Source organism: Maniola jurtina, chromosome Z, assembly GCF_905333055.1.
Source record: "Maniola jurtina chromosome Z, ilManJurt1.1, whole genome shotgun sequence".
Classification (NCBI taxonomy): Eukaryota; Metazoa; Arthropoda; class Insecta; order Lepidoptera; family Nymphalidae; genus Maniola; species Maniola jurtina.
In genome coordinates, this window is record NC_060058.1 from 15,786,624 (window position 1) to 15,811,083 (window position 24,460).

General features: G+C 38.1%; 1 protein-coding gene across 13 annotated transcripts; it reads right to left on the reverse strand.

The window, feature by feature from the left end:
• Positions 1–1,366: 1,366 nt before the first annotated feature.
• LOC123880695 (PAN2-PAN3 deadenylation complex subunit PAN3) lies at positions 1,367–24,232 on the reverse strand. 13 transcript variants are annotated; one of them, XM_045928959.1, is made up of 19 exons: positions 23,906–24,232; positions 23,271–23,366; positions 23,095–23,181; positions 22,230–22,262; positions 21,829–21,861; positions 21,541–21,564; positions 20,831–20,959; positions 19,939–20,017; positions 16,300–16,401; positions 15,197–15,295; positions 14,411–14,647; positions 13,541–13,695; positions 12,951–13,072; positions 12,593–12,692; positions 12,311–12,447; positions 11,922–11,997; positions 11,660–11,775; positions 8,969–9,131; positions 1,367–4,119 (listed from the first exon to the last, which is right to left on the reverse strand). In XM_045928959.1, exons 2-19 carry the CDS (start codon positions 23,343–23,345, stop codon positions 4,000–4,002), a joined length of 1,887 nt encoding a protein of 628 aa, XP_045784915.1. In that variant the 5' UTR covers positions 23,346–23,366; positions 23,906–24,232; the 3' UTR covers positions 1,367–3,999. The 13 variants fall into 13 exon arrangements, with proteins under 13 accessions (XP_045784915.1, XP_045784919.1, XP_045784918.1 ...); XM_045928963.1 differs by having other exon boundaries at positions 20,831–20,947; positions 23,271–23,370; XM_045928962.1 differs by having other exon boundaries at positions 20,831–20,950; positions 23,271–23,370.
• Positions 24,233–24,460: the final 228 nt, after the last annotated feature.

Below are 24,460 nucleotides of genomic sequence, written 5' to 3' on the forward strand. Positions count from 1 at the left end.
ACGTTATCTAATTTCAATTTATGTTTGAAATTTCAAGCTGCTAACTTGTCGGGAAATCCGTAAAATTTGTACCAAACTAATTAACAAACAAACAGACTAACAAGAAAGTATGTATTTGACTAATCTTTATCTTGGATACCGCAAATGATTGAGCTTAGCAGGAAGATGTTTGGTGCAGTCGGCTGCCTCCGAAGATTGCGTAATGTTCTTCCCATACCTACTAAGGTTGCGCTGGCTCAGTCTCTTCTTCTACCAATCCTAGATTACGCTGATACCTGTTATCTTTACCTAACTGAGGAGCAACTGAACAAACTTGAGCGGCTTCAAAATCTGTGTATAAGGTTCATGTTTGGGCTACGAAAGTATGACCACGTTTCAGAGTTCCGCCGAAAGCTCAAGTGGCTCCCGATTATACTTTGTAGGAATACTCACATTCATCATCTTCTTTACTGTATACTCTTCAACCCTTCCACACCTCTTTATCTTAAACTAGCTGATGCCCGCGACTTCGACCGCGTGGATTTAGGTTTTTAGAAATCCCGTGGGAACTCTTTGCAAAGTTTTCCGGGATAAAAGTAGCCTATGTGCTAATCCAGGATATTACCTATCTCCATTCCGAATTTCAGCCAAATCCGTCCAGTAGTTTTTGCGTGAAGGAGTAACAAACATACACACACACACATATAAACTTTCGCCTTTACAATATTAGTGTGATAACGATTTGAGTACCTACTGCAATACACACTCCTTATCTCTTCCTTTTCAAAATAATCTACGGCTGAAAATACCTACACACTCCTCTTCCTATTATGCTAAATCTTTTACTGTTACCACTATACTGATATGGAACTCTCTCCCCTTGGATATCAAGCAGTCTAAATCACTGTCTATTTTCAAAACGAAACTGAAACTATTCGATTTACTTTTTATTCCTCGTATCTGTCGTCTATTCCTATTCTTATTTACTTTATTACTATTTTTTTAACTATTTATTTTCATTTTATATACATAAATTATTTACTTTATTTTATTAGTACACCCCTTCCACTTTCTTTAATTTTTATTATCTCCTCACCCTAAGGTTGGCTGGATGAGATCGCTATTGTAGCGATAAGGCCGCCTATTGTACAAAAATCTATTTTGTTATTTATACATTCTTGTCTTTCATGCCTTGGTGTACAATAAAGAATATTTTACTTTTACTTTACTTTATCCACCCGTCTGCAGGCGGGAAACCCGCATTTCCTATGAACCAGTTACTATGAAATTATACACATCGGAACTGCATTGGCAACAAAGTTCATCTAACATTAATAACTTGAACTAAAGGAAAACAAATGGTGGAATGAAAGAAAACTGCCTTCCCTTCAATGTACGACACAGTTTTATTTAATTATTTAACCCGAGTATTTTAATGTTGCTCTAATACTTAAAAACATGTTTTTAACATACAAATTCAGATCTACGTCGGTAGGTTCTTATATCAAATAACTATAGTGAATAATATCACACAGGGAATCGCAATAAATGCCTGCGCTCCGCCTCGAGAAAGATGGAAAGCCATTTGAAAAAATTAGTGTAAGCTTTTATAATAAAATTCCACAGATAATTTTAGACTTGCTTTACAAAAATTTAAAAATCTATTACAAGTATGCTAATAACGTTATTGGCATAATAAATGCGCGCGTACGAGGGAGACAGCGAGATGTTGCCACTTCCTGTGTGAAAATGGGCTGGAAGAACGCATGTAAGAGTGCGTTTCGATTGTTCAACAGACCAAGCAGGTCTTAGATGACCTGATAATTTGATTAAGTACTCTCTCTCAATAATCTATTTGGTCAAAACCCCACGTTTCCGCTTCAATGGAAACGCACCCTTAAGGAGTACTACAAGACGATCCGCAAGAGTCGTTTGCATTGAAGAAATTACACAATTTTATATATACAATTTTAAAGTGCCCTCGATGTCATAGGCCTCATCCGCCAGTACCAGTACACCATGTACCAATAAAGAAACGAATCGAAGCATCGCAAATCATTTCGTCTCATTCACACTGCGCACATTTATACTGCGTATGTGAGATAGACTGACTACCGTTGCTCATTCCAATTAGTTTCTTTAGTTTTCGCGTTATATTGAAAAATGCAAATCTTGAGACTCTAGCGGATGTTCTCGATTACTTGGTACCGTCGACTTCAAAAATACGATGCGAAAATCTGAAAAAATTGTGTTTATTTCACCAGAATCTTTGAAGTGGAGGGTCACAAGTGTCAGTCACTTGTTATTTAGACAGGCAACAGTTGATAGGTTTGTTTCTTTTCAAACGTATCTCTATATTTTGGAATGTTTGTGGCGCTTATTCAGGCATGGCCTTTTAGAAGCTTCGCGTAGATATAAATGAACACTTAAAGCTTACATTGCCGAATACTGAAACGTTCATTAAAATTTAGGTGCACCTTAAATATCGTTGATTTCTTGACTATACCTCGTACAATCCTTCGTAGCCCGCGGGAACAAAAACTGCAGTCAAAGGTCGAAAAGTTGATTTACACTATATGCCGAACCAGAGGGTTCACGGCCAGGGTTACGAATATTTGTACAAAATGGCATAAAGCCAATCAAAATTCAAGGTGCTCTTAAGTTTTAAGAAGTCCTTTAATATTCGACGGATAGTTGATCTTACGTATCCTTCATAGGGTTACATATAGTGGGAATCAATAAGGATTCGATACAATTTGTCGCATCCTTAAAATGAGATCGCTTTACAAAATAATTTTATCGTATTCACACAATTTCTGTCGGTTCCTTTAATACGAATCATATCGTACCTATTACTAAACGCGTTTCGTAGTATTCGAATAAACATTTATCGTAATCGAACATTTATTTCGTAGTATTACAAAACGCGTTAAGTCGTAAATCCGCTTGGTTTTATTCCTAAACGGGGTTCGTCGTACTCGAATACGCATTTTGTCGTATTCCGTTACATTTTATCGTATTTCTACACGCGACGGCGAGTGCAATAGTTCCCGTCATTCGCTGCAATTCGCACGATTATGTGCGATTATATTGGATTGCAGGAGAGGGAATCATTTAAGAAAAATAAGTTTAAAAAATTAACAAAATACCCAATTTAGAGCTTTTCAATCACCCTACCAGAGCCACATGGTCACACTAGTGACCCAGCTCTTTAAACGAGGAATAAAAAAATAAAAAAATCACCATATAAACTTAAGTGACAAATAAATTTGACATCTCGACATATATGCAATATTAAAACTGTCAAAACGTCTAATTTAATGTTATTGAAAATTAAAAATAATTTGTCGTTTCATAATTGATGATTTGTTGATTGATTGAAATCAGCATTAAAAGTTAAGACATACAAAACACACATAACAATATACATCTACAAACTACACAATGTATCAGTGGATAAATTATTTATTATTATTAGAAAGACTTATTTAAAAAAATAACAAATTAAAAGTGTTCACTTTCACTTATAAATCAATTTCACTGAAATTATGTATTCAATAATCATCTAATCACTTTATTGTATTGCTTTTAATTTAATAATGTCTTTTCTATGATAAATTTGCCTTTGTTTGTAATTGAACAAAATGTAAATAAAGCCGTCTCAGAGTAATGGTGATGTATTGACCGAAATTGATAGTCAATTTATCTGTAATCTGTCGATTAGTTACTTAGCATCATTGTTATTTGTTAAAAAGACATACAATTTTTGACAAATAACAATGTTACTAAGTCATCCACAGATAAAAGATAGGATTGATTATTAAGTCTGGCCGCTAGTGATGTATGCAATGTCATCCACAAGGGCACCCTGTGTAATGGTGTGGTGATTCATTAGTGATGTACATCATAATGTTCGTAATGTCATTGACACGGACACTCGGTGTGATGGTGTCGTCCACGTCACCCCTGGTAATACATGCAGACACAGCAGCACTGCACGGTGTAAGGTGCGTACAGTAGCTAGGGCTGCGGTGAGCTAGCGGCCTGCATCACCTCATCAAACGCCTGGTCGAGACAGTGCTTAAGCTCTGCGTACGACACTACGAGGATGCTCTGCTCGTCCCGCGACATGAGCATCACCTGAAAACCATAACATACACATGTTAATATATAGTCATAGACAAAAGTTACAAGGCTTCCTGTCATAAAGCTGGAGCCGCACTGGTCTTATGCCGCCATTTTATGTAGACTATTTCGAAGTAAAAAATATCGCGGCATCGACGAGGCAGCGATGTGTTGCCGGTAAGCTCATATGCGATTTCAATTTGTGAGAAGAACTTTTGAAGAAGAAGAACATTTCTGGAGGAACAATATCCTGGGTTCATGTAGAAGCTGAATTGCACATTGAGGGGGTAAATTCAGAAAAGCACGACTTTGATAGAAGAATTCAGCTAGGCTAGGCGGCATTTGCAAATCTACGTCAGGTATTCGATTCGTCGACACCACAAAACCTTAGATTTAGATTACCTTAGATTTACAGTATGATTGTTAATTGTAAGAATAAATTAGGTACATGTCATAATCTATAAAATATAAGTATAATCCCACACCACACTATTGCTACAGGAAATATTTACTTCTAAGTTGGATACATATAATATATAAATCTTTATCAATTATCAAAGCTTAATAATTGTTAAATACCAAGTTAAAATCCATTATATTTGCATCATTACATACAATAGTAAAAAAGAAGAAACAAATTGAAGTCATAAGAGTATTTATAGGTCCATGAGTCATAACGAAAAGAAAACTAAACTCAGTAATACCTTACCTTCCAGTCAAATAAAATAAATAAATAAATAAGTCAACATATCACGAGTCACCAAATTAAATAAAAAAAAACAGTCGAATTGAGAATCTCCTCCTTTTTTTGAAGTCGGTTAAAAATGACATATGGTATAATAGTGCGTACATTTTGAGATCTCACTCGCCAATTTAGCTGTATGTGTCATGTCAAAAGTACGCTTTTTTTCTCTCTCTCGTCTGGCTTTACAAAGATTAGCCAATGTCAAGTTTGTAGTTATTTACAAGTTAGGGAAACTATACTATAAGTATGGACTTCGTCTGTGCCGGCGCTCGCCGATACACGCGCGGCACCCCTTTAGAGCGCTTCCCAGTTAGTTCCACCGCCAAAAACACCAGTAAAACACAAATCCCGGCCACTTTTGACAAAAAAAAAAAACACCCCAAAAAAGCAGAGCACGCACGCCAGCAAACACCAACACAGACAAAGTCCAAAAGTACGCTTCACCTTAAAATTAACGGCTAAAATCCTACTTTTGACATGACAGTTGACACATAGCTAAAATTTTTTAGAGGGTGCTGTTTTACCATCAAATACTTTATTTATTACTCTATACACTTCAACATTATAATGAAGAGTTTTGAAAATGTGCGAAAAAGTTGCTTTCTACAAACTTTGCCATCTCCAGAATATATAGTAATGTGTTACTAAATATACAAGGGAGCGGCAATATCTTAAGTTTTTGAAAACCAGACTGACATGAATGATAGGGTGCGAGATTAAGAATAGATCGAATAACATCAACTTCTTGTATTCTTCGAGTTTACTAGCTTCATACGCTAGTTGCCTTTAAAAGCTCAATTTAGTGATAAGGCCACGTTTGCAGCCTAACACAATTGTTTTCCTTTTGTTAGTATTTTTAAATTTGTACTGTGTTTTCATGCAATAAAGCTTTATAGCACTACTTTTTCTGCACTTTTTCTACACTATTCACATCAGTTGAGTTTGCCCAAATTAGCAGGCCCGACAATATACGCATGGTATTCTATAAGAGCAGTTTTGAGACAGCTCAATTTTACAAGTTTACGTAGTAGTCGTATTAACAAGAGCTGGTACGTACAACACACACACACATTACGCTTGTGTAGTATCTATGAATCTGTCACTGTTCTTATAAGATTCTTATTCGAACTTGGCTTGACACACGACCATGTGTCTTGATAAGCGAAAGCGTCGTAAAAAGTTTCTCTATCTTTCTAGTATGGATTCGGCAAAACATTAAGAGGATAATCTGTGAAATAATATAATCGGTTTAACGTTTATTGCTTTTTCATGCATCACAATAATAACAATGATGGATTAGCAGGCGGGCGCATGCGTGAACGCCGCGCGCGCCTGGTGCCATACCGGCGGCAAGTCGATTACCTAACGTCAGCGAGCGTATATGCCGCTTCTCCCTAGTTTCCGTGTAAATATTATGTAGCGGATTCCTAATTTGTGTTTTGTTAGACTTTAGAGGCATTAAACCGATACTTGGACTCGTTGCTGCACCCCAAACCCCATAACATTTTATATATTACAATGATGCAATGGCCATTCCAGCGTATCATAAACATGGTCGGGTTTATCCGTATACCGGCATTTCTTGTGTTCGCTCGTTATATTATAAGTACATCTATACATATAATAAAATTGTAGAAAAGTGGTGTCTGTACAATGGAAATATATAAAAAAAAAGTAGCAGGGGTTGTTATTATATCGATGCCGAACCCGAAATTGTAATTAATTTTTTTTTGTCTGTTTGTCTGTGTGTTTGTGCACGCTAATATCAGAAACGGCTTATTCGATTTAGATCCGTTTTCACTAATATATTGTAGTAAGCTTCACTTAACATTTAGTGTTTATTTCATGTCAATCGGTTCATAAATAAAAAAGTTATGTCAATTTAAAGAATCACGGCGAACATTTTTAACGTACAGAGTACGTACTACACGCCTCGCGCCTGAGCGTCCGTGGCTATATAAAGCGCGCTGAGAGCTATTCCACGCGAACGAAATCGCGGGCACAGCTAGTAATATATACCTTAAAATACACTATATCCTAAACTTAGAAATACATACACTAAAACACTAAAATTGTTTCTTACTAATAACTTCCTAGACCCCTAAGTATAATCTAACAGTCTTAAATACTAATAATTGTATCTACCTATAACTATTTACTTAATACATAATTGAGATATATTTCGTTAAGGAGTGAGTACCGTGAACGTGCCAGCTCTTGTCAACCTGTAACACATAGTTACGCGAGTCCGTTCAGCACGTTACAAACATTTTTTACCCGATATTACAACTGTTGGGGACGCGTGACAGGTGACAATTTGACCATTGTCCGTTTCATAAAACTTTGGGTGCGACATATTTGTAATCAAAAAATTCGACAAGTTAGTCAAATTGTCCCGACCATTTGGCATTTCTGCGTTTCAAAAAAATTTTAACGGTGAAATTGTCGACGATTTTCCGACAGTTGTCATTTATGAAACGGATAATTGTCAACGGACAGCAACGAACTTGTCGGATTGTCGCAATTTTTTGGCACACGCTTTGGAATGTGTAAGAAATAAATCACGCATTACAAGTGACCGAGAAAAAAGTCAGGTATCAACCTATTTTCGTATTAACATCTGGCAAAATGTTTCATTCTAGTCGTAACAACAGTAGTACATATATTGATAATTTTCATTTAAACGAAAGTAATTATTGCAGGAGAGAATTTCGTTAAATCAAAAACCGACCTGTAAGAAATTTGGCGGGAACCTTATGGCGGAGGGTTATTTCAAAAAAGTTTTGATTAGTATCAATGTAATATGTCGCTTGTCACCAATAGGTATCTGTCACGTATACTAATTATTTTTTACCAGAAAATATTAGATCCTGAATCGACGGTATGTCAAATTTTAGGCTATGGTGACGTAAAATCAAAGAAAAATACGGCTAGTGACGTTGATACCTCGACGTTTGTTACAAGTTCCCTTTACAATCGTGAACTGTAATACAAGTAAACAAAAAAAAAAGTGACAATTACCATTACATTCCTGTTTACAACAATGATTAATTTGACAATATTTTTAATTTTACGATGCAAAAAATGTCTTGACAATCGGACAAATTACGTCATTTTTACAAACTGTCTACTTTTGATTTCATTGTTTGATTTGTTGATGAGGGAAGTGGACGTGAAACATTACCATTACTTGTTGATGGGTAGTTAGTCCTGCCCATATTGACCTGCCTGTTGTACCAGGTGTTCCTACGCCGAAACTTGTTCCGTCCGGGACGTATTTTGTGGACCTGTATAAATTAGTAGAAGCGGGAGGATGAGGCAAAGACGTTAAGTAGTTGCATTCAGGCTGATAGATCGGACTGGCCCTCCAGTCCAACCCTCCAGTAACCAAGTGGTAAAAGAAAAACTAGTCAAATGCATGACAGAACACGCGTAAGGCAGAAGAAGAAAGAGAAATTGTTTATTTGCATAGTGTGTTACAAAAGATGATAGTAATTATTACAAAAGGTCAACGCATTAGCATGAGCGGCGTGTTGTGGTTGTTAATAATGCAATTTTATAAATGATTTTTATTACTGTAAGCGTAACTCAGAAAAGGAGTTGCAAGTCCCAAGTGAAGTCCCAAGGTGTTAAAATGGCGAGTTCCCACTAAGTGGACCGACGACATTAAAGCGAGGCGCGGGGAGCCGCTGCATGGCGTTGGCGTATCCCACAAGAGACATAATATGTCCCAACAGTGGGCGTCTATCGATGGATACTAATGATGATGTTGAGTTTTCACCACTTGCAGCGTGCAGCTGCTTCGGGCTCGCAGTGGCCACGGAGATTAGTACATGGCAAGTTAAATCAACGTTTTTAGAGTACAAGGTCTGCACTCGTACGTAGCTGAAATTCCATGGACATGTACGAAGCGACTTACTCCTCGCTTCTAATTCGAACCTAGAAGCTATGCTTTTTCGACATGAGTTTTACCTTCCACTTTTAATGTAACCATCAAGTTAAAAGTGAATAGGCATATTTTAGGTGAGAGCGCTCCACTTCTGGCTGCATTATCACTTGCCAGTCTGATTGCAGCCAAGCGCTAGTATATAAATTAAGAAAAAGGTGACAACAGCTTACCCTGGCCTGCGTGCCGCCGTCGAGGTTGTTGAGCGCGTAGGCGAGGTGCGCCTGGTCGAGCCAGGGCCGGCCGTCCGGCGTCACGCTGTGGAACAAATGATCGCGGAACAGCTTCAGCATGTAGCGGTCGCCGGTCTCCGCCCACGCCGTGTCCATGTTCAACCTGACCAAACACGTCATAATAAATAAGGGTTCCGTTTTTTGTTATTTGGCTACGGAACCCTAAAAACTGGTCGAGTGCGAATCAGACTCGCACACGAAGGGTTCCATACCATCGTACAAGAAATGATACTTTTCAATATTTATTTTTTTGATGTAACCACAAATTCATGGTTTTCGGTTTTTTTCCATTTACTTGTGCTATAAGACATTGCTGTCTGCCCAATTTCATGATCATAGATCACCGGGAAGTATTAAGAATGTTAATGATGACTATTGATACTCCCCTTTCCCCTCCAATTAAGCGAAAAGCTACGACGTAGAAAAGGAGTAGGTACGACAATAGTGCAACCGCCGACCTTCCGGAATTCAATCAGCTCCTTAACTCTCTCTTTTACTTTCTTTCTTTTTGGAATACTCTTCCGCGATCGGTGTTTCCTACCAATTACAATCCGGGTATCTTTAAAACAAGAGTGAATACTTTCTTGGTAAACGCGTCCCATCTTAGGCCACATCATCACTTTCCATCAGGTGTGATTGTGGTCAAGCGCTTGCCTATAATGAATTAAAAAAAAAACCATAGAGCTATTGAGGTAAAATCCACTTCCGTTGTTAGTTTTAAGTTTGCTAACCATTGAAATTATCGATTTAACTTTTTTTTAACAGTCAAATTACGTCAAATGTTTATGACGTCACACCTGTGTCACACTAATATTATAAAGGCGAAAGTTTGTATGTGTGTGTGTGTGTGTGTGTGTGTGCGTGTGCGTGTGTGTGTGTGTGTGTGTGTGTTTGTTACTCCTTCACGCAAAAACTACTGGACGGATTTGGCTGAAAAACCAAAGAGTTCCCACGGGATTTTGAAAAACCTAAATCCACGCGGACGAAGTCGCGGGCGTCAGCTAGTATTTCATACAAGTTCTTTTACTAATTCATTTAAAAAATGGAAATTTCTCAATGGACAATCAAATAGTGTGTGTGTGACGTTTGCCACATATTTGACACTATACGAACTTAAGACGTACACAGCTGATTTTACTGAAACCCCAGGTATCTTCAATGGCTCACTATGAAGGTTGAATCCTTTTAGCCAGTCGTGTAATCTATACTTATATATAATAATAATAAAACTGTAACTGGACGATTTCTTTACATTAAACTGGAAATTAAACTAATTTAATCATGAGAATTCTATGGAGTCTCGTGGTTAAATCATATTAATCTCCACTTACATTTTTGAATTTGTTTAGAATCTGTGCTGTTCAAACGAAAATTGAAAAGCAAGTGACATTTAAATGTTCGTTTTAAACATTTAAATGTCATTTTAACTTCGCCAAGTGACATATAAATGTTTAAACTTAACATAACTTCCGAAAAGTTTGAGGTTCGTGCGTGCGAATAAACTTGCATGCCTGAGCGGTCTCCAAAATGTTCTCAAAGATGTGCGAAGCCTGCCAATCCACACTTGGCCAGCGTGGTAGACTATGACCCAATCCTTATCATTGTGAGAGGAAGCATTAGGAGTGATGATGAATGACTTTGATTTGATTTAAGGCTTATTTCGTGGTTTAACGGCATATTATAAGGTAGGTAACGGGTACAGTTCATATATTTTGGGATATTACCTGCCATTTCAGCTCAATGCAATAAAAAAAGTATGGTTCCTTTAAATTAAGGACTAAAATCGTACTTTTTACCCAACTGCAGCAAAGCCAATAGGAAGGGTTATGATTTTAGCAATCTATGTGTGCATGTATGTGGGTATGTATATTTGTATCCAGATTCTGTGTGTTCCACCGTAGCGCCTAAACTACTGGCCGATTTTGATGAGGTGTCAATGGATTCGTCTTAAAGGTCAAGGTGACATAGGCTATATTTGATACGAAAAAAATTGACCTAACGGATGTTACATGAAAAAAATTGGGGGGTCTCCAAAATTTTTTTGTTGCTATTGTATGGAGTGGGATGTCAAATGAAAGAGGAGAAAATTCTGAGTTCATAAATACAGTGTGTTTTTTTTAACTTCCAATACAATGAAATGATCCCTACATGAAACTGAGTCGATTAGCATTAAAAAAAATTGTCAATTTCATTGATTTTTATGGACAACTCACGCTTGACCAAAAAATTGACTCTGCCAAAATTGTTTGCATAAAAAAAGAGCAAATGGTACCTAAGACGTTTTCCCTGTATCTTCTATGGTTTCAGATTTCCCCATACTGTCCAAGTCAAAAAAAACACACTATAAATCTACTACAACATTAAAATATACCAAGCGACAAATTTACTATAATATTTCAGCGTTTATTAAGACGATCGCAGTCGGGTTTTAGTTTTCAACTTTATGACATGACAGTTGATACATAGAGCTAAGATGGCGAGTGAGACCTCGAAATATGTGCACTATAACCGTCACCTACATCATAATATGACTGGTTAGTGATTACATTCGAATGTTACAGTGCTAGGTGCACTTGTCTGCGCAACATCGACACAACAACAAGTGCACTAGCCATCCTATATACAACTCACTCGGGACGCTCGTTGACGGCGCCCAGCTTCATGAGCATCCGCAGCAGGCGTCCGTTGTCCGCCTCGCGCGCCAAATGCTCCTCGAGTGCGTCCGTGCGCCGCTCTAGCGCCTCCACCTAGGCGCGGACAGAGAGCCGTGAATAGTAGAAGAGTTGATGAGAGAGCATAATGCTCAATTAGATAGGTAACATGTGACGCCTGCTAGTGTAGCTGAAGCCTCGGCGTTTTGACACTAGTTGAACTGGCTGTGGTTTGGACATACCTGCGTGTAGAATCGAGCTCCGATCATCGGCATGATGTCAACGACCGATCGCCGCGTTGTCCCCGCCAGCAAGTACCTGCCGGAATCACGTCAATCATTAACATTTCTGCTTTTAGTGACGCGCAATTTCAAAGTCAAAGTCAAATAATAACTTGTTCAAACACTATTCTATTAAAGGGAACTCTCGGTTTGATCCTGAATCGACGATATGTCAAATATTAGGCTATGGGTGACATGAAATCAAAGAAACATCATCGTTTCATAGGTTACCTAGCGTCAATTGTAGGCAACGTTAGGTAACATTTGACACCTGCCAGTGACGTAGAAGCCTCGAGGTTTGGTTATAACTTCCCTAACTGTCGTGAGCTGTGATAGTGTTGAGGTCTTACAGAATGAGGTTTTTGAGGTCCGACGAGTAGCTCCGGGCGACAAGGTCCATGCAAGCAGCCAAGTTGTCCACTTGCACGGTCCGGCAAGCCAGTGCTAGCGCCAGTCGACCCAGTGCCGTTAAATCGTCCTGTTGCGCCTACAATGTAAATTCCAACTAAGTCATGTGGAACATAAAATATTATACATATTTTTGTATAGGGCTCTATACCTTAAAAGGAAAAAACATCCTTATAGGAAAGTACTGTAAAAAAAGAAAGAATTATAGGAAAGAAACAAAATACCTGAGCAACATCCATGGTGTTGTTCTGAAGGTCACCAATGCCGCACCAAGCGATGCGAATGCGGCAACCGTTCATCACCACCTTTGTCGGGTCGAGACTCCTGCAAGCGATAACCAAGAATGTGATATTTGAAACCAAGCAAGAAAAACCTAAAATGTATAAACAAGATAATAAGCAATCGAAAAATGTTAGTTTCAATTGATGAAGTTTTATAATGAATTTTAAAAATTTCATTTTTTATCTGTTCTACAAATATTCGAAACGCACAAGACTGTAGCCAATCAATGTTGACAATCAAAAAGTGTACAATGTTACCTATGTTGAATAAATGATTTGAGTTTGACTTCGACTTTGATACCTGCAGGCGAGGCCGGCGGCGTGCACGGCGCGCAGGGCGGCCGTCAGCTGTACCAGCATGCTCCACAGCACCGCCTCGGGCAGCAGGGCTCCGCACGCCACCGCGCGAAGCATCGCGTTTTTCTACGCACACATTCAATTTCATTTATTTTATTTTATTTGACTAACAACTTTTATACATACAAATAAAAAAATTTCAACTAAAAGACACACAGTATAAACTTTAATAAATGGCTAGTACAGAGGATTTAGGTACAATGATATTATAAAAATTATTAATGAAAAGTTGAAAACTAAAACCCGATTGACGAAAAAATATATTTATAAAAATCCTGTATTTTTAAAAGTCCGCAATGTATTTTTATATTAACAAAATATAAAAATTTTGTATTATTAACAAAATATCTGGCTAGAGATCAACGAACATTGCGTAGACAAGGGCCGCGACATAGGCCGGGGTATTGACCCCGAGTTTTGCACGCTACACATTGCGGGATAGTCAATGGAGCGTATGGAATATGTCTATGCTTTGGCGCTCAATAGTTTATGCTTGATATAATAATTGAACTTCGTAAAACACATAGGACTCACCTGGTGGGTATATGGCCGGGGCGCATCCGGATCGGCCGAGAACGGGTCGTGGAATGCTCCATTAGGATCGGGCCCCGAGCCCGGAGGTCCGCCCGACAGGTACTTGTTCATTAGAGTCACGCACGCTGGATGATAGTCGTACACCAGCACCAACGCTACACGCAACAAGCCATAATTAAAAACTGGTCAAGTGCGAGTTCGACACGCACACTAAGGTCTCCGTGGGATCTCACAACAGAGAGGTTCACAATCTTTCGACCGTTTACAATCTCACGAAATTGATTCTGTTATATTATAATCTAATGGTATTTACAATTTCACATTGACATATACAACGGAATTGCCACATTCAGTTTCTCTAGCCTTGAAATTTTAAACAGCTATGTTTTTTCAGCAGAATTGGATTAAAATGCATTATTATTAACATGCTATAAAGAAAATTAAAAAAAATTAGCACAATGTTACGCATTTTTGAGGTAGGTTTAGTGAGTTTTTATGAAATGGCAAGATCCTACCTATCATTCTGTTTTTCGTTTTGGTTCCTATGCGTACCCAATTCATTATTCACGGGAAAATATCCGGCAGTAGACCACTACACTACACTAAGCTATTACATTGATCGCGAGCAATTTACTCTTATCCATTGAGGAGTTCTATTCTCCATCGCCGAAGATATTCATCAGATCTTCACCAAATTTATATGGGACCACCTGCAAAGTATACCCTTCAAACAAAAAAAATTCCAAATCGGTCTAGGACTCTTTGAGTAATCGGGAAACATACATTAAAAAAAAAAGATTCCAACGAATTGAGAACCACCTACTTTTTTGAAGTCGGTTAAAAATAGTAGCCAGTAGTACTGTGACTCACAGTGGTCCCCGAAGGCACGCGTGGGGAAGGCGCGGTGCAGGCGGACGATGTTGGGGTGGTCCAGGTGGCGCCACGCATCGAGGCGCGCGGGCGGCGGCAGCGCGCACGAGTGCAGGCGCCGCAGCGCGAACAGCTCGCCGCTGTGACGGTGCGACGCGCGGAACGCCGTCGCCATGCTGTGCCCGCTGCCCTCCAGTGGCATCAGCTCCGTGTACATGTCCAATACTTCGGGGATATCTGGGTGTGGACAATTCGGTTACAGACCTCCAAAACACACCAGAATATTACCATCCAATTTTACCAAGTCTTTAATAGTAGATTTATTCAACATGGAGGTGCAACGCAATGTTTTACTTTACAGATTTACGTAAGGAGGGATTTTAGAGTAACTCCCGATCGTAGCGAGGGGATGCATTTACAACCCTGAGTGAAGCGCGGAGTTTAAAGGTAGCCAAGACGAAGACATTACCCTTGCACTGAGTACTATACGTTTCACAACTCACGACACAATAAAGACATATTTCTTTGCAATTGTGCATTGCAATTGTGTATTTGTCTTTGCAATGGTGTAAGACATATTTTTCTTTGCAATTATGAATTGTATGGTCTACATATCCTGAGGATGCTCTTGTGTAGGGGCGAAACGTGCGTCGAGTGTTTTGGGATTTGTGTGGTGCTGCGTGGTGGTAGTGCGTATTGTTAGCTTGGCGGTTGGCTTTTACTGCACTTTTAGCAGTGGGAGGGCAGGAGGACAAGAGTGCAGAATATTAAACGAGTGAAAGATACCTGGATACTGTCGCATGTCAGGCTGCATGAATACATTATCATTTCTATGATAAATATCTTCTTTTATGGTTTCCGGCATGTAAAAGGTCTGGGCCAGTCCTGTGAAATAAGGCAAAACGCAAAACGTTTAATTCGTATGATGTGCATGATAATTGAATTGACTTTATGTAAGACGTCGACTTGTTTTTTAAAAGTCGCCTGCAAAGCCGCCTTGCACGAGTGTACCAGGCTGTCAGCCAGCAGGGTGAAGTGGCGAATGCTCGTGAGGTGTAAAACATCTGCCCTCAAACACATTACTTCGTGATGACCACGACCGCTCTGCCAAGAGTGATACGACAAAAAAGAAGAAGATTCAGTACAACTTGTGCCACTTATGCTATGTCAGTCTACTACGTTAGAATAAGGGTGTTGCTTGTGTGAAAAATAAATTATTTATTAGTGGTTATAGAGACTGAGATTTGAACTCAGGGACCGCTATTAGTTTGCGGTTTCATGGTGTAAGTGCGAAAATTGACTATGGCATATATAAGTTGTTCGCGTTATATGACCACACAGAATTTGAAATAACAATTTTCAGATTATATTTTTATCAAGAAAGAAAAGTCATACCAAACTTCAAAATCGTGGATGGACTTTTTTAGTAAATTTAAATTTTTTACAGCAATTAGCAGCCATTGACTTTTCGAATTGATTCCTATGAATGTGATTAGTCGGTGCCTCGAAATGGTTAACGCCCACTGAGATTTTTGTCTCTGTCATTTGTATGCGAGTACGTAACAGAGAGAGCGCTATACTACATACATTACTGGACACTTTCACACTTCACTGTACGATATATATTAATATTATTTTAGCCTCGATAGTTCAATGGTTGAGGAGAGGAATGAATTCCGAAAGGTCGGCGGTTCAAAACCCACCCATTGCGCAATTATCGTACCCACTTCTGGCACAAGCTTTACGGTTAATTGGACGGGAAAGGGGAGTCATGATTAGCATGACTAATATTCTTTTTTTTTTTTAAAGAATATTCTTTTTTTTAAAAAAAGAATATTAGCTATGCCAAAGAATGTTAGCCAAGCATATTTTTTTTAAAAAAAGCTTACCTGGTTTGGCCTGGACGGTGGGCATGTATGGGGGGGCGGCATACATCTGCGGCGCGAAGCTGGACGACGACGCCACGGCAGGCAGGCAGGGTTCCGGACCTACTACCCAAACATACTAATTTCATACCCATACGTTACTACTACACTATACTGTATGGTACCTCAGACAAAGAATCAAGGTGAACTTGTCATCAAAATTACAATACTTTTTTTTAGAGCAATCTTTTTTTTTTTTTTTTTGATATTTCTAGGCTATCTGCAATCAGTCATTTGCCGACTATAATCAGATTGTATGAGTGCGTTGCGGGTTTGGAGAAGGTCACTCCATCAAGAGACTCTTCTCATAGGGCTATCCCTGGCTTTATTGTCCACAAGACAGTTCTTCTATTGTGGCTCGTTTTAGCCTATTTACTCTGCTGCATGTGGTAAGTGATACTGCCAGACTATTCGCATGGACTTCTAGCTTGGCTTTGTGTTTTTTAGCATTATTATTAATTTCTTCTTTGACTGTGGGCATAGCAAGATACTCATGTGTTTCACTTGTTTTAGTAAACCATGGAGCATTCAGTATTGTGCGAAAGACTGAGTTTTGATAGCGCTGTAGTATTTCTATGTTAGAATTGCTGGCTGTGCCCCACAACTCCAAGCCATATGTCCATACGGGTTTTAAAAAGCTCTTGTATATGAGTACTTTGTTATTAAGTGATAGTCGGGAGTGTCTGCCAAGTAACCACATTAGCGATCTCGTGCGTACACGCAGCTCTTCTCTCTTTTTTTTTATATGTGTTTGCCATGTTTGTCTTCTATCAAGATGCATACCAAGATATTTGGCTACATTACCATGTGGCAGAGTTTCGTTGCCAAGTTTCACCTCTGGGCAATCGCCGGGCCTAAGTGTAAAGGTTACGTGGGTTGATTTGGATGCACTAGCCTTGATTCTCCACTTTCGCATCCATTTATCAATATTATCCAAGTGGCCCTGTAGTCGCTGGGATGCTACCGTTGGATTTGAGTGAGTACTCAGTGCCGCTGTGTCGTCAGCAAACGTTGCGGTGAGGATACTTGGTGTCTCGGGTAAGTCGGCTGTGTATAGGGTATAAAGGGTCGGCCCTAGCACTGATCCCTGTGGAACACCAGCTTTGATATCGTAGAACTGGGAACAATGCTCTCCTACTACGACTTGGAATATCCTGTCTTGTAAATACGACTTCAGCAGAGTATAAATATTATGAGGAAAGTTAATCTTTATTTTGTACAAAAGGCCTTTGTGCCAAACCCTGTCAAAGGCCTGCTGAACATCCAAAAATGCGGCTGAGCAATATTCTTTTCTTTCTAGGGATTGCCTTATTTTGTTAACTACTCTATGGATTTGTTCTATGGTTGAGTGACCTTGTCGAAAGCCAAACTGGTGATCTGGTATAAGAGTTTCTTTCGTGATAATAGCTTTTAAACGACTTAGAAGAAGTTTTTCGAAGAGTTTTGATATGACAGGTAGTAGGCTGATGGGTCTATATGATGAGACAATAAGGGGGTCTTACCCAGGTTTTGGTATCATAATTATATGGGAAACTTTCCATACTTGTGGAAAATATGATGTCCTGAGTATACAGTTGAAAAGTGTTGTGAGAAATACGATAGCTTTCTTTGGGAGTTGCTTAAGAACTTCTCCAGTTATAAGGTCAAATCCTGGTGCTTTTTTGTTATCAAGGCGTTTTATTGCTCGCGAGACTTCTGCTGGGGTAAAGCACTTGATAGGAAGACTAAGTTGGAGATCGCTGTTCAGGTAATCGTCAATTTCTTTTTCATTATTGTAGGTTTCATCCCTTGTGTTCGGGGTAAAAATTGTATTGAGAAATTGTGCATACACTTCTGCCTTATGAGAGTCAGTTTTTGCCCATGTGTTATCATCTAGTTTCAACGGATGTGACTGAATCAGCGGGCCAGTAGTCGACTTAATAGCCTTCCATAAGGAATGTTCTTTATTGCCTGTTGGAGACATATTTTCTAATCTGTTTTGAAGGGTTTCATCTTCTACTTCTCTCAGATATGCTTTTAGGTCATGAATGGCTTTATTAAGTTGCGATTTGTCTTTTGCTCTTCTTTGTGTTTGCCATATTCTTCTTAGGCGTCTTTTCTCCAACACTTTTTCTTTAGTCAAAAGAGGTACATTTTGGAACGCAATTGGCTTGGCTGATTCTTGAGGTGTACTCAACCAACAAGCTTTTTGAACCAAGTTTGTGAAATTGACCGTCGCTATTTCGATTTCTTCCTCTGTCTTAAGAGATACGTTGAGGTTAATGAGTTCAGTAATAAACTCGCTAAATGCATACCAGTCAGTTCTTTTATTGTATAGATGTTGTTTAGGGCTTTTCTCAATTATAGTAGTGCTGATAGTAGCGATAATAGGCGAGTGGTCATCTGACGTATCGAAACAACTTTCTATCTTCAGGTAGTGCTCTGTGAAACCTTTGTAAAGGAAGAAATCTAGAAGATCTGGCCTTCTGTTCGGATCTGCAGAAAAGTATGTTGGTTGTCCTGTACTGAGCGCTTTAGTATTGTTCTTGTCCATCGCATTTTTTAGTTCCCTGCCCCTGGTTAAAGTAAGCCTAGAACCCCAGCATTCATTTTTTGCGTTCCAATCTCCACCTGCTAGGAATCTTGGGCCCAGAGATTTGATAAAATTGGTAATGGTAGCTTCATCTATCTTATGCTTTGGAGGGCAGTATACAGCAGTCACATTAAATAAGCTAATAATAAATAACTTAGAGCAATCTAAGTACATGGAAAAGCTCTGTGATAGAAACAAAAACAATTTTTTTGTCTGTGTCATAGTTTAGCTTTTTTTTTGTTGGGCACAGACAACAACTGTGCGCACCAAGCCTCTGTGATATCAATTTATTGCGAACATTACGAGTTTTTATTGAGTTTCTGTTAATTTAGTGTTTTATTTAGTTTAATTTAGAGTTGAAGGTGTATAGAAAGCCATCTATGGTGCATTGCTGTGTGATCGGCTGTAACAGTCTTAGCGAGCACAAATTAAGAAACATAACTTTTCATTCGTAAGTATGGTTTGTTCTGTTGTTTTGTGTCTTTCGGATATACGCGTCTGACAAGTCCACCTTGATTATTTTCTGAGGGTACTACAAAGTTTGTTGTGCGCTATTCTAAGGCATGAATTTTCTGATTCGCTCGGTGGTCTACGATGAATGATAGCCATCGAGATCTTTTGACACTAGTTGGTTTTACATTGCTGCGTGATTAAAAAATGACAAATGAGCTCGCTGGCTGTCATTTGTCGTTGAGTTCGAGTTAGCGAATCACCCGCCTAGGTATAATAAACCCAGTGAAGTGCGAGTTGGACCACACACAAAGTGTTCCATACTATCATACAAAATAATAACACTTTTTTTCATAATGTTACCACAAAGTCATGATTTTCGGATTTTTTGCCTTCACTTGTACTATGAGACCTAGCTACTTACCTTTCATAATTCTAGGTCAACGGGAAGTACCCCATAGGTTTTGATCTTGACAGACAACGAAGTGATCCTATAAGGGTTCCATTTTTCCTTTTGAGGTACAAAACCCTAATAATACTGGGTCTTTGCCCAGGGTAGCATTAGCAGTATGCTTACTCACCCATGCCGCCAGGTGCTCCCGGAGGATTGTGGCTGTCCGTATTTGTCGAATAGAAGTATGTTGTCCCACCCACATTCTCCTGCCAGGGCAAAACGACAGTTGTAAAACATCTGGTGGCCCGCCCCGGCATGTAGTATCAGTGTAGATCTCCACGGACGAGAGAATTACGCCGTGTGACAAAATTCGATATAAACTCTATCCTCTAAACTCTCTCTAATCACGGTATAAAGTACCGCAATTCTCTCGTCCGTGGAGATGGCGCCTAGACAGTATATCCGATAAAAGCTATGTCAGCTTCATTTCTTCCGACATCCTGAACAATCATTATATTTCAACAAATTAACACAAAACAGTATTAAACTAAATGTATAAACGTTTCTCTTGAATCACTCTATCTATTGAAGAAAACTGCATTAAAATCCGTTGCAAAGTTGAAAAGATCTAAACATACAGAGGGACAGACGGGGAAGCAACTTTGTTTTTAACCCCCAACCCAAAAAGAGTGGTGTTATAAGTTTAACGTGTGTATCTGTGTATCTGTCTGTGCAACCAGAACGCTAGCAAAAACGAAGACAGCTGATAGTACTGATGATCACTGATAACATACCACATAAAAAAAGCGAAAATAATGAATAAAAAAATGTAAATTTCAAAAGTTTTTTTTTAATTTATAGACTAGCGTTTGGCTGCAATCAGACCTGCTAGCAAGTGATGATGCAGCCTAAGATGTAGCGCGCTTGCCTAGAAGTTGCCTATTCACTCTTGACTTGAAGTTCTCAATATATGGCAATTAAAAAGTATGGCAAAGAGTTCCCACAGGATTTTTAAAAAACTAAATCAACGCGAACGAAGTCATGGACATCAGCTAGCAGTGAATAAAAAAAATTGTCACCTGGTGGATTGTGCCGCCCACCGGCGTCAACGTGACCGGAGGAGAGTTATCCGAAGGTTCTGACAGGATTCCCGGAGGACTGAAGTAATTGATAGGCAAATATTCACCTATCAGTACCTGCTGATACATCTGATATTAGCTCATTATGTATCCACTCACCAGACTATCAAATTATAGTAAAAAACTAGTAACAGTTATAGTAAAAAAAATGATATAGTATAAAATATCAATAATAGTTAAAGAAAAAGTCAAAACTTTGCCGCTTCTATGTTGTTTATCATCAAGAGATCTTATGAAAAGGCTTTTTAAAGAACAGATATTGAGGGTGCAGGTTCCATCGTTTAAACATCCTTATAATATTTTGAATTTGGAATTTTGACTCTCGTGTTAGTCTGTCTGTCTGTCGTGTTGTTCTGACTTTAATTATAAGATACAGACTAGTTACAATTACATACACTATGTGGTTCATATTATCATATATTGTGTTCAATGCATTTTTGGAATCTAAACAATGATACCCTTTCATTTGCTACATTAAAATGTTGAAAGTTTGATATCAAATGAAAGGTTCTTGTATTTTCAGAATCTATACAATCAGACCTTTTATAAAATAAATCCCCTAGTGTAGAGAAAAAGTTTTCGCAGTAGTTTTCAATCATTGTCAAGTAGAATAATAATAATGTGATGACTATGATTTAAGCCATACCTACCGGCGGCGGAATGTGCGTGATGATCTGCAGCGGCCCAAAGGGAAAATAATATCATAATAAAGAGCCAAATAAAACTATTGTATTAAACTCCTGAAACCTACCCCTGGTTTAAGAAAAAACTAAGCAGTCTAAAATCTAAAAGTGCATTTAACAAATCAATGGAGCCTTGAGATAAATCTCTCTGCACAATTATTTCTTCTAGCCAAACAAATAAGCGCACCTCTTTGGAGAAACATTTTAAATAACTATAATTGTTACATAATAAATAATTAATATGTAGTATTTTACCTGTGGCGGTGGATGGCGAGTTGTGGCGATAGGCTGCAGACAAAAGCAAAATGTCAAACCACACTTTAAGCATTAATACTTACTCCAAAATACATCTTGCTACGCTTACTTAATAATAATAAATAATTATAATGATTACTATTCAGAAAGGAGATTTAATGCTACCGCAGATTACCAATTTTCTGTGCGACTAGTTTTATTTATGCATAGTCCAACGGCAAGGTGTCTGAATTTAGGCAGACTTTGTACTAGTAATGAACAGGACTGTAAATCTCTCTGGCAAATTATTTCCTCATTTTGAACGTCTAGCCAAACAAACAAGCGCACAGTTTTGGAGAAATATTTTGACTAATTGTTACATAATAAACAAAATAGTAAATAAGTAATACGCAGTATTTTACCTGTGGGGGTGGATGGTGGTGAATGGAGAGTGTCTGGAGAGACAAAAGCAAAATGTCAAACCACACTTTAATATAAGCATCAATACTTACTTCAAAATGCACACGTTTACTTACTAGTAATTATTAAACTAATTACAATGATTACAATTCAGAATATAGGCTACCGCAGACAACCGATTTTCTGTGTGACTAATTTTTACGTTCTATTAACACTATTTTTATTTACGTTCGACAATGGCCGATGGCGAGGTGTCTAAGTTGGCTGTAATATGCGTTATCAGTTTTATTACAAGTATATAGCTTTGTCATTAAAACTGAAATAAATTTTTGTTTTGAATTTTTACCCCCAAAAACCTGTATATGTGAGAGAGTAAAAAAACCTTAATTGTGTCACCTTGTGTCAGTTCAGAACAAGTTTTGCTATTGATTTTAAACTAATTTGCAATTTTTTAATTTTTTTAATTTTTTGTGCAACTGTTCCTGAATAGACTTGAAATTTTAAACATGACTAATGGGGGGGGGGAGAGATAAATAACTACTAATAAAGGCAATAGACCGGTTAAGGGTAAGTCAGAATCTCACACAAAGGGTTCAGTACCATCATACAAGTTATAACACAGTATACTTTATTATACACAATATATTTTTTAATTTCCATGGCAGCCATTTATTTATTATTATTTTTACCTCTGTGTGAACAGATCTATATAAGTCAATTTTTATAAGTGAGCATTCACATACCTTTGTAAACAAGAAAAACAATCTGGTTGGATACTCGCTTATCCAGTTAAGTGTGCAACTATTTAGACAGCCTACCCTATTAGCTGAAACAACATCAAAACTTAAACTTAGCATGTTGTCTTACCTTTTTGACTGCATTTGGTGTGGAATCAAGAGTCAGGTTGCTGATTCCTTGTTCAATAGTACGGTTTGGAGTGGATGGCGATCGATTCTGAAATATGGATTCAATGAGAACTGATTTTGGACCAATTAAGGAACTGGCAAACAAGAACTTAAATAAAATATGTTTATATACTCTACCATGTAAGTTGCTAATTTTGACTCTTGTGGTAGTCCGTTGGGGGGAGAATATTGCAAGTACATCGCCGGATCCATATTGGTTGAATTTGGCTCCAACTATCTGAGACAAGCAGAACAGATACATTAACAAACTTCCTAAACACAATCTCACTCTCAATTGTCTTGTAGTATTAAGTACACCACTAAACAGGAGTGGAGAAGTTTACTCTTCTACCAAATCTATGAGACTGCCAGTCATAATTATTATTATACAAAATGACATGATGTCATTGTGAATGTCTGACTGTGAAGTGTGTGGATATAGTACTAATTAATTATAAAATTTTCATTTTGAGAACCAAAATTATGTTTACGGTAATGAATGAGAATGTTGATCTTTTAGAGGAATGTGCAGCGCCCAGACAAGTCGCCAAGACTTCAGGGCGCTAAGAATACAATGTAAATAGTTGTAAGAATTATGTAAATACAATAAATAAATAAATAAAATGTAATATTTTTCTATTTGGCGCAAACCTTATTCCTTCTTTTTTCATTGCATGAACTACCTACTTATTTAATTTAAATCGGGAGTTAAAAATACAAGACAAAGGGGTACTGCAACTTTATAAGATCGATGACGCGGCACTCTCACTTACCGGAAATATATTACACCTTACTGGGGAATATTGAGAGAAATCATCTCCCAGACTACACAGGACATCGTCCAGCTCTGCAGCTTGGTTCTGGATCACATTAATTTCGCAATAATAAGTCAGTCGCAATATTGTTCTTAATACACACGTAGTTCAACAAAATGTAGCAATCGGTTTTTCATTAGTCCGTCAATCACGAAAAAATATTGAAAGCCGAATAAGTACATTTGTTAATTTTGCTCAAATTTACTATTGAATTCACTGAATTCGTAAAGCGGATCGCGGACACCGGATTATTAGCAATCGCCCATGATCGCCCATACCAAAACCAAAACCAAAAACCATTCGTTAAAAAAAAAACACACAATTACGTACCACAGACTTTTACAAAACCATAGACAAATACCACAAGAGAATAGAGTAAAGCTTCTATCTAGGTAGGCTTCTTCTTCATGCTCATACCTCAGGTGCGCTTCGAAAATCAATGATCTATTATAGTAAAACCGGACGATTTCTGTACATTTATGTAGATATTTTGAATATTTTAATATACTTACC

What these genes read in the sequence shown, in the direction of transcription:
- LOC123880695 (XM_045928959.1), bottom strand. Translation starts at nt 23,345, where the DNA reads ATGGATCCGGCGATGTACTTGCAATATTCTCCCCCCAACGGACTACCA. An exon ending in TGGGCGGCACAATCCACCAG is followed by an intron (nt 20,018 to 20,830) that starts GTGACAATTTTT and finishes TTGCCCTGGCAG; the next exon opens with GAGAATGTGGGTGGGACAAC. An exon ending in GGGAGCACCTGGCGGCATGG is followed by an intron (nt 16,402 to 19,938) that starts GTGAGTAAGCAT and finishes ATGTTTGGGTAG; the next exon opens with TAGGTCCGGAACCCTGCCTG.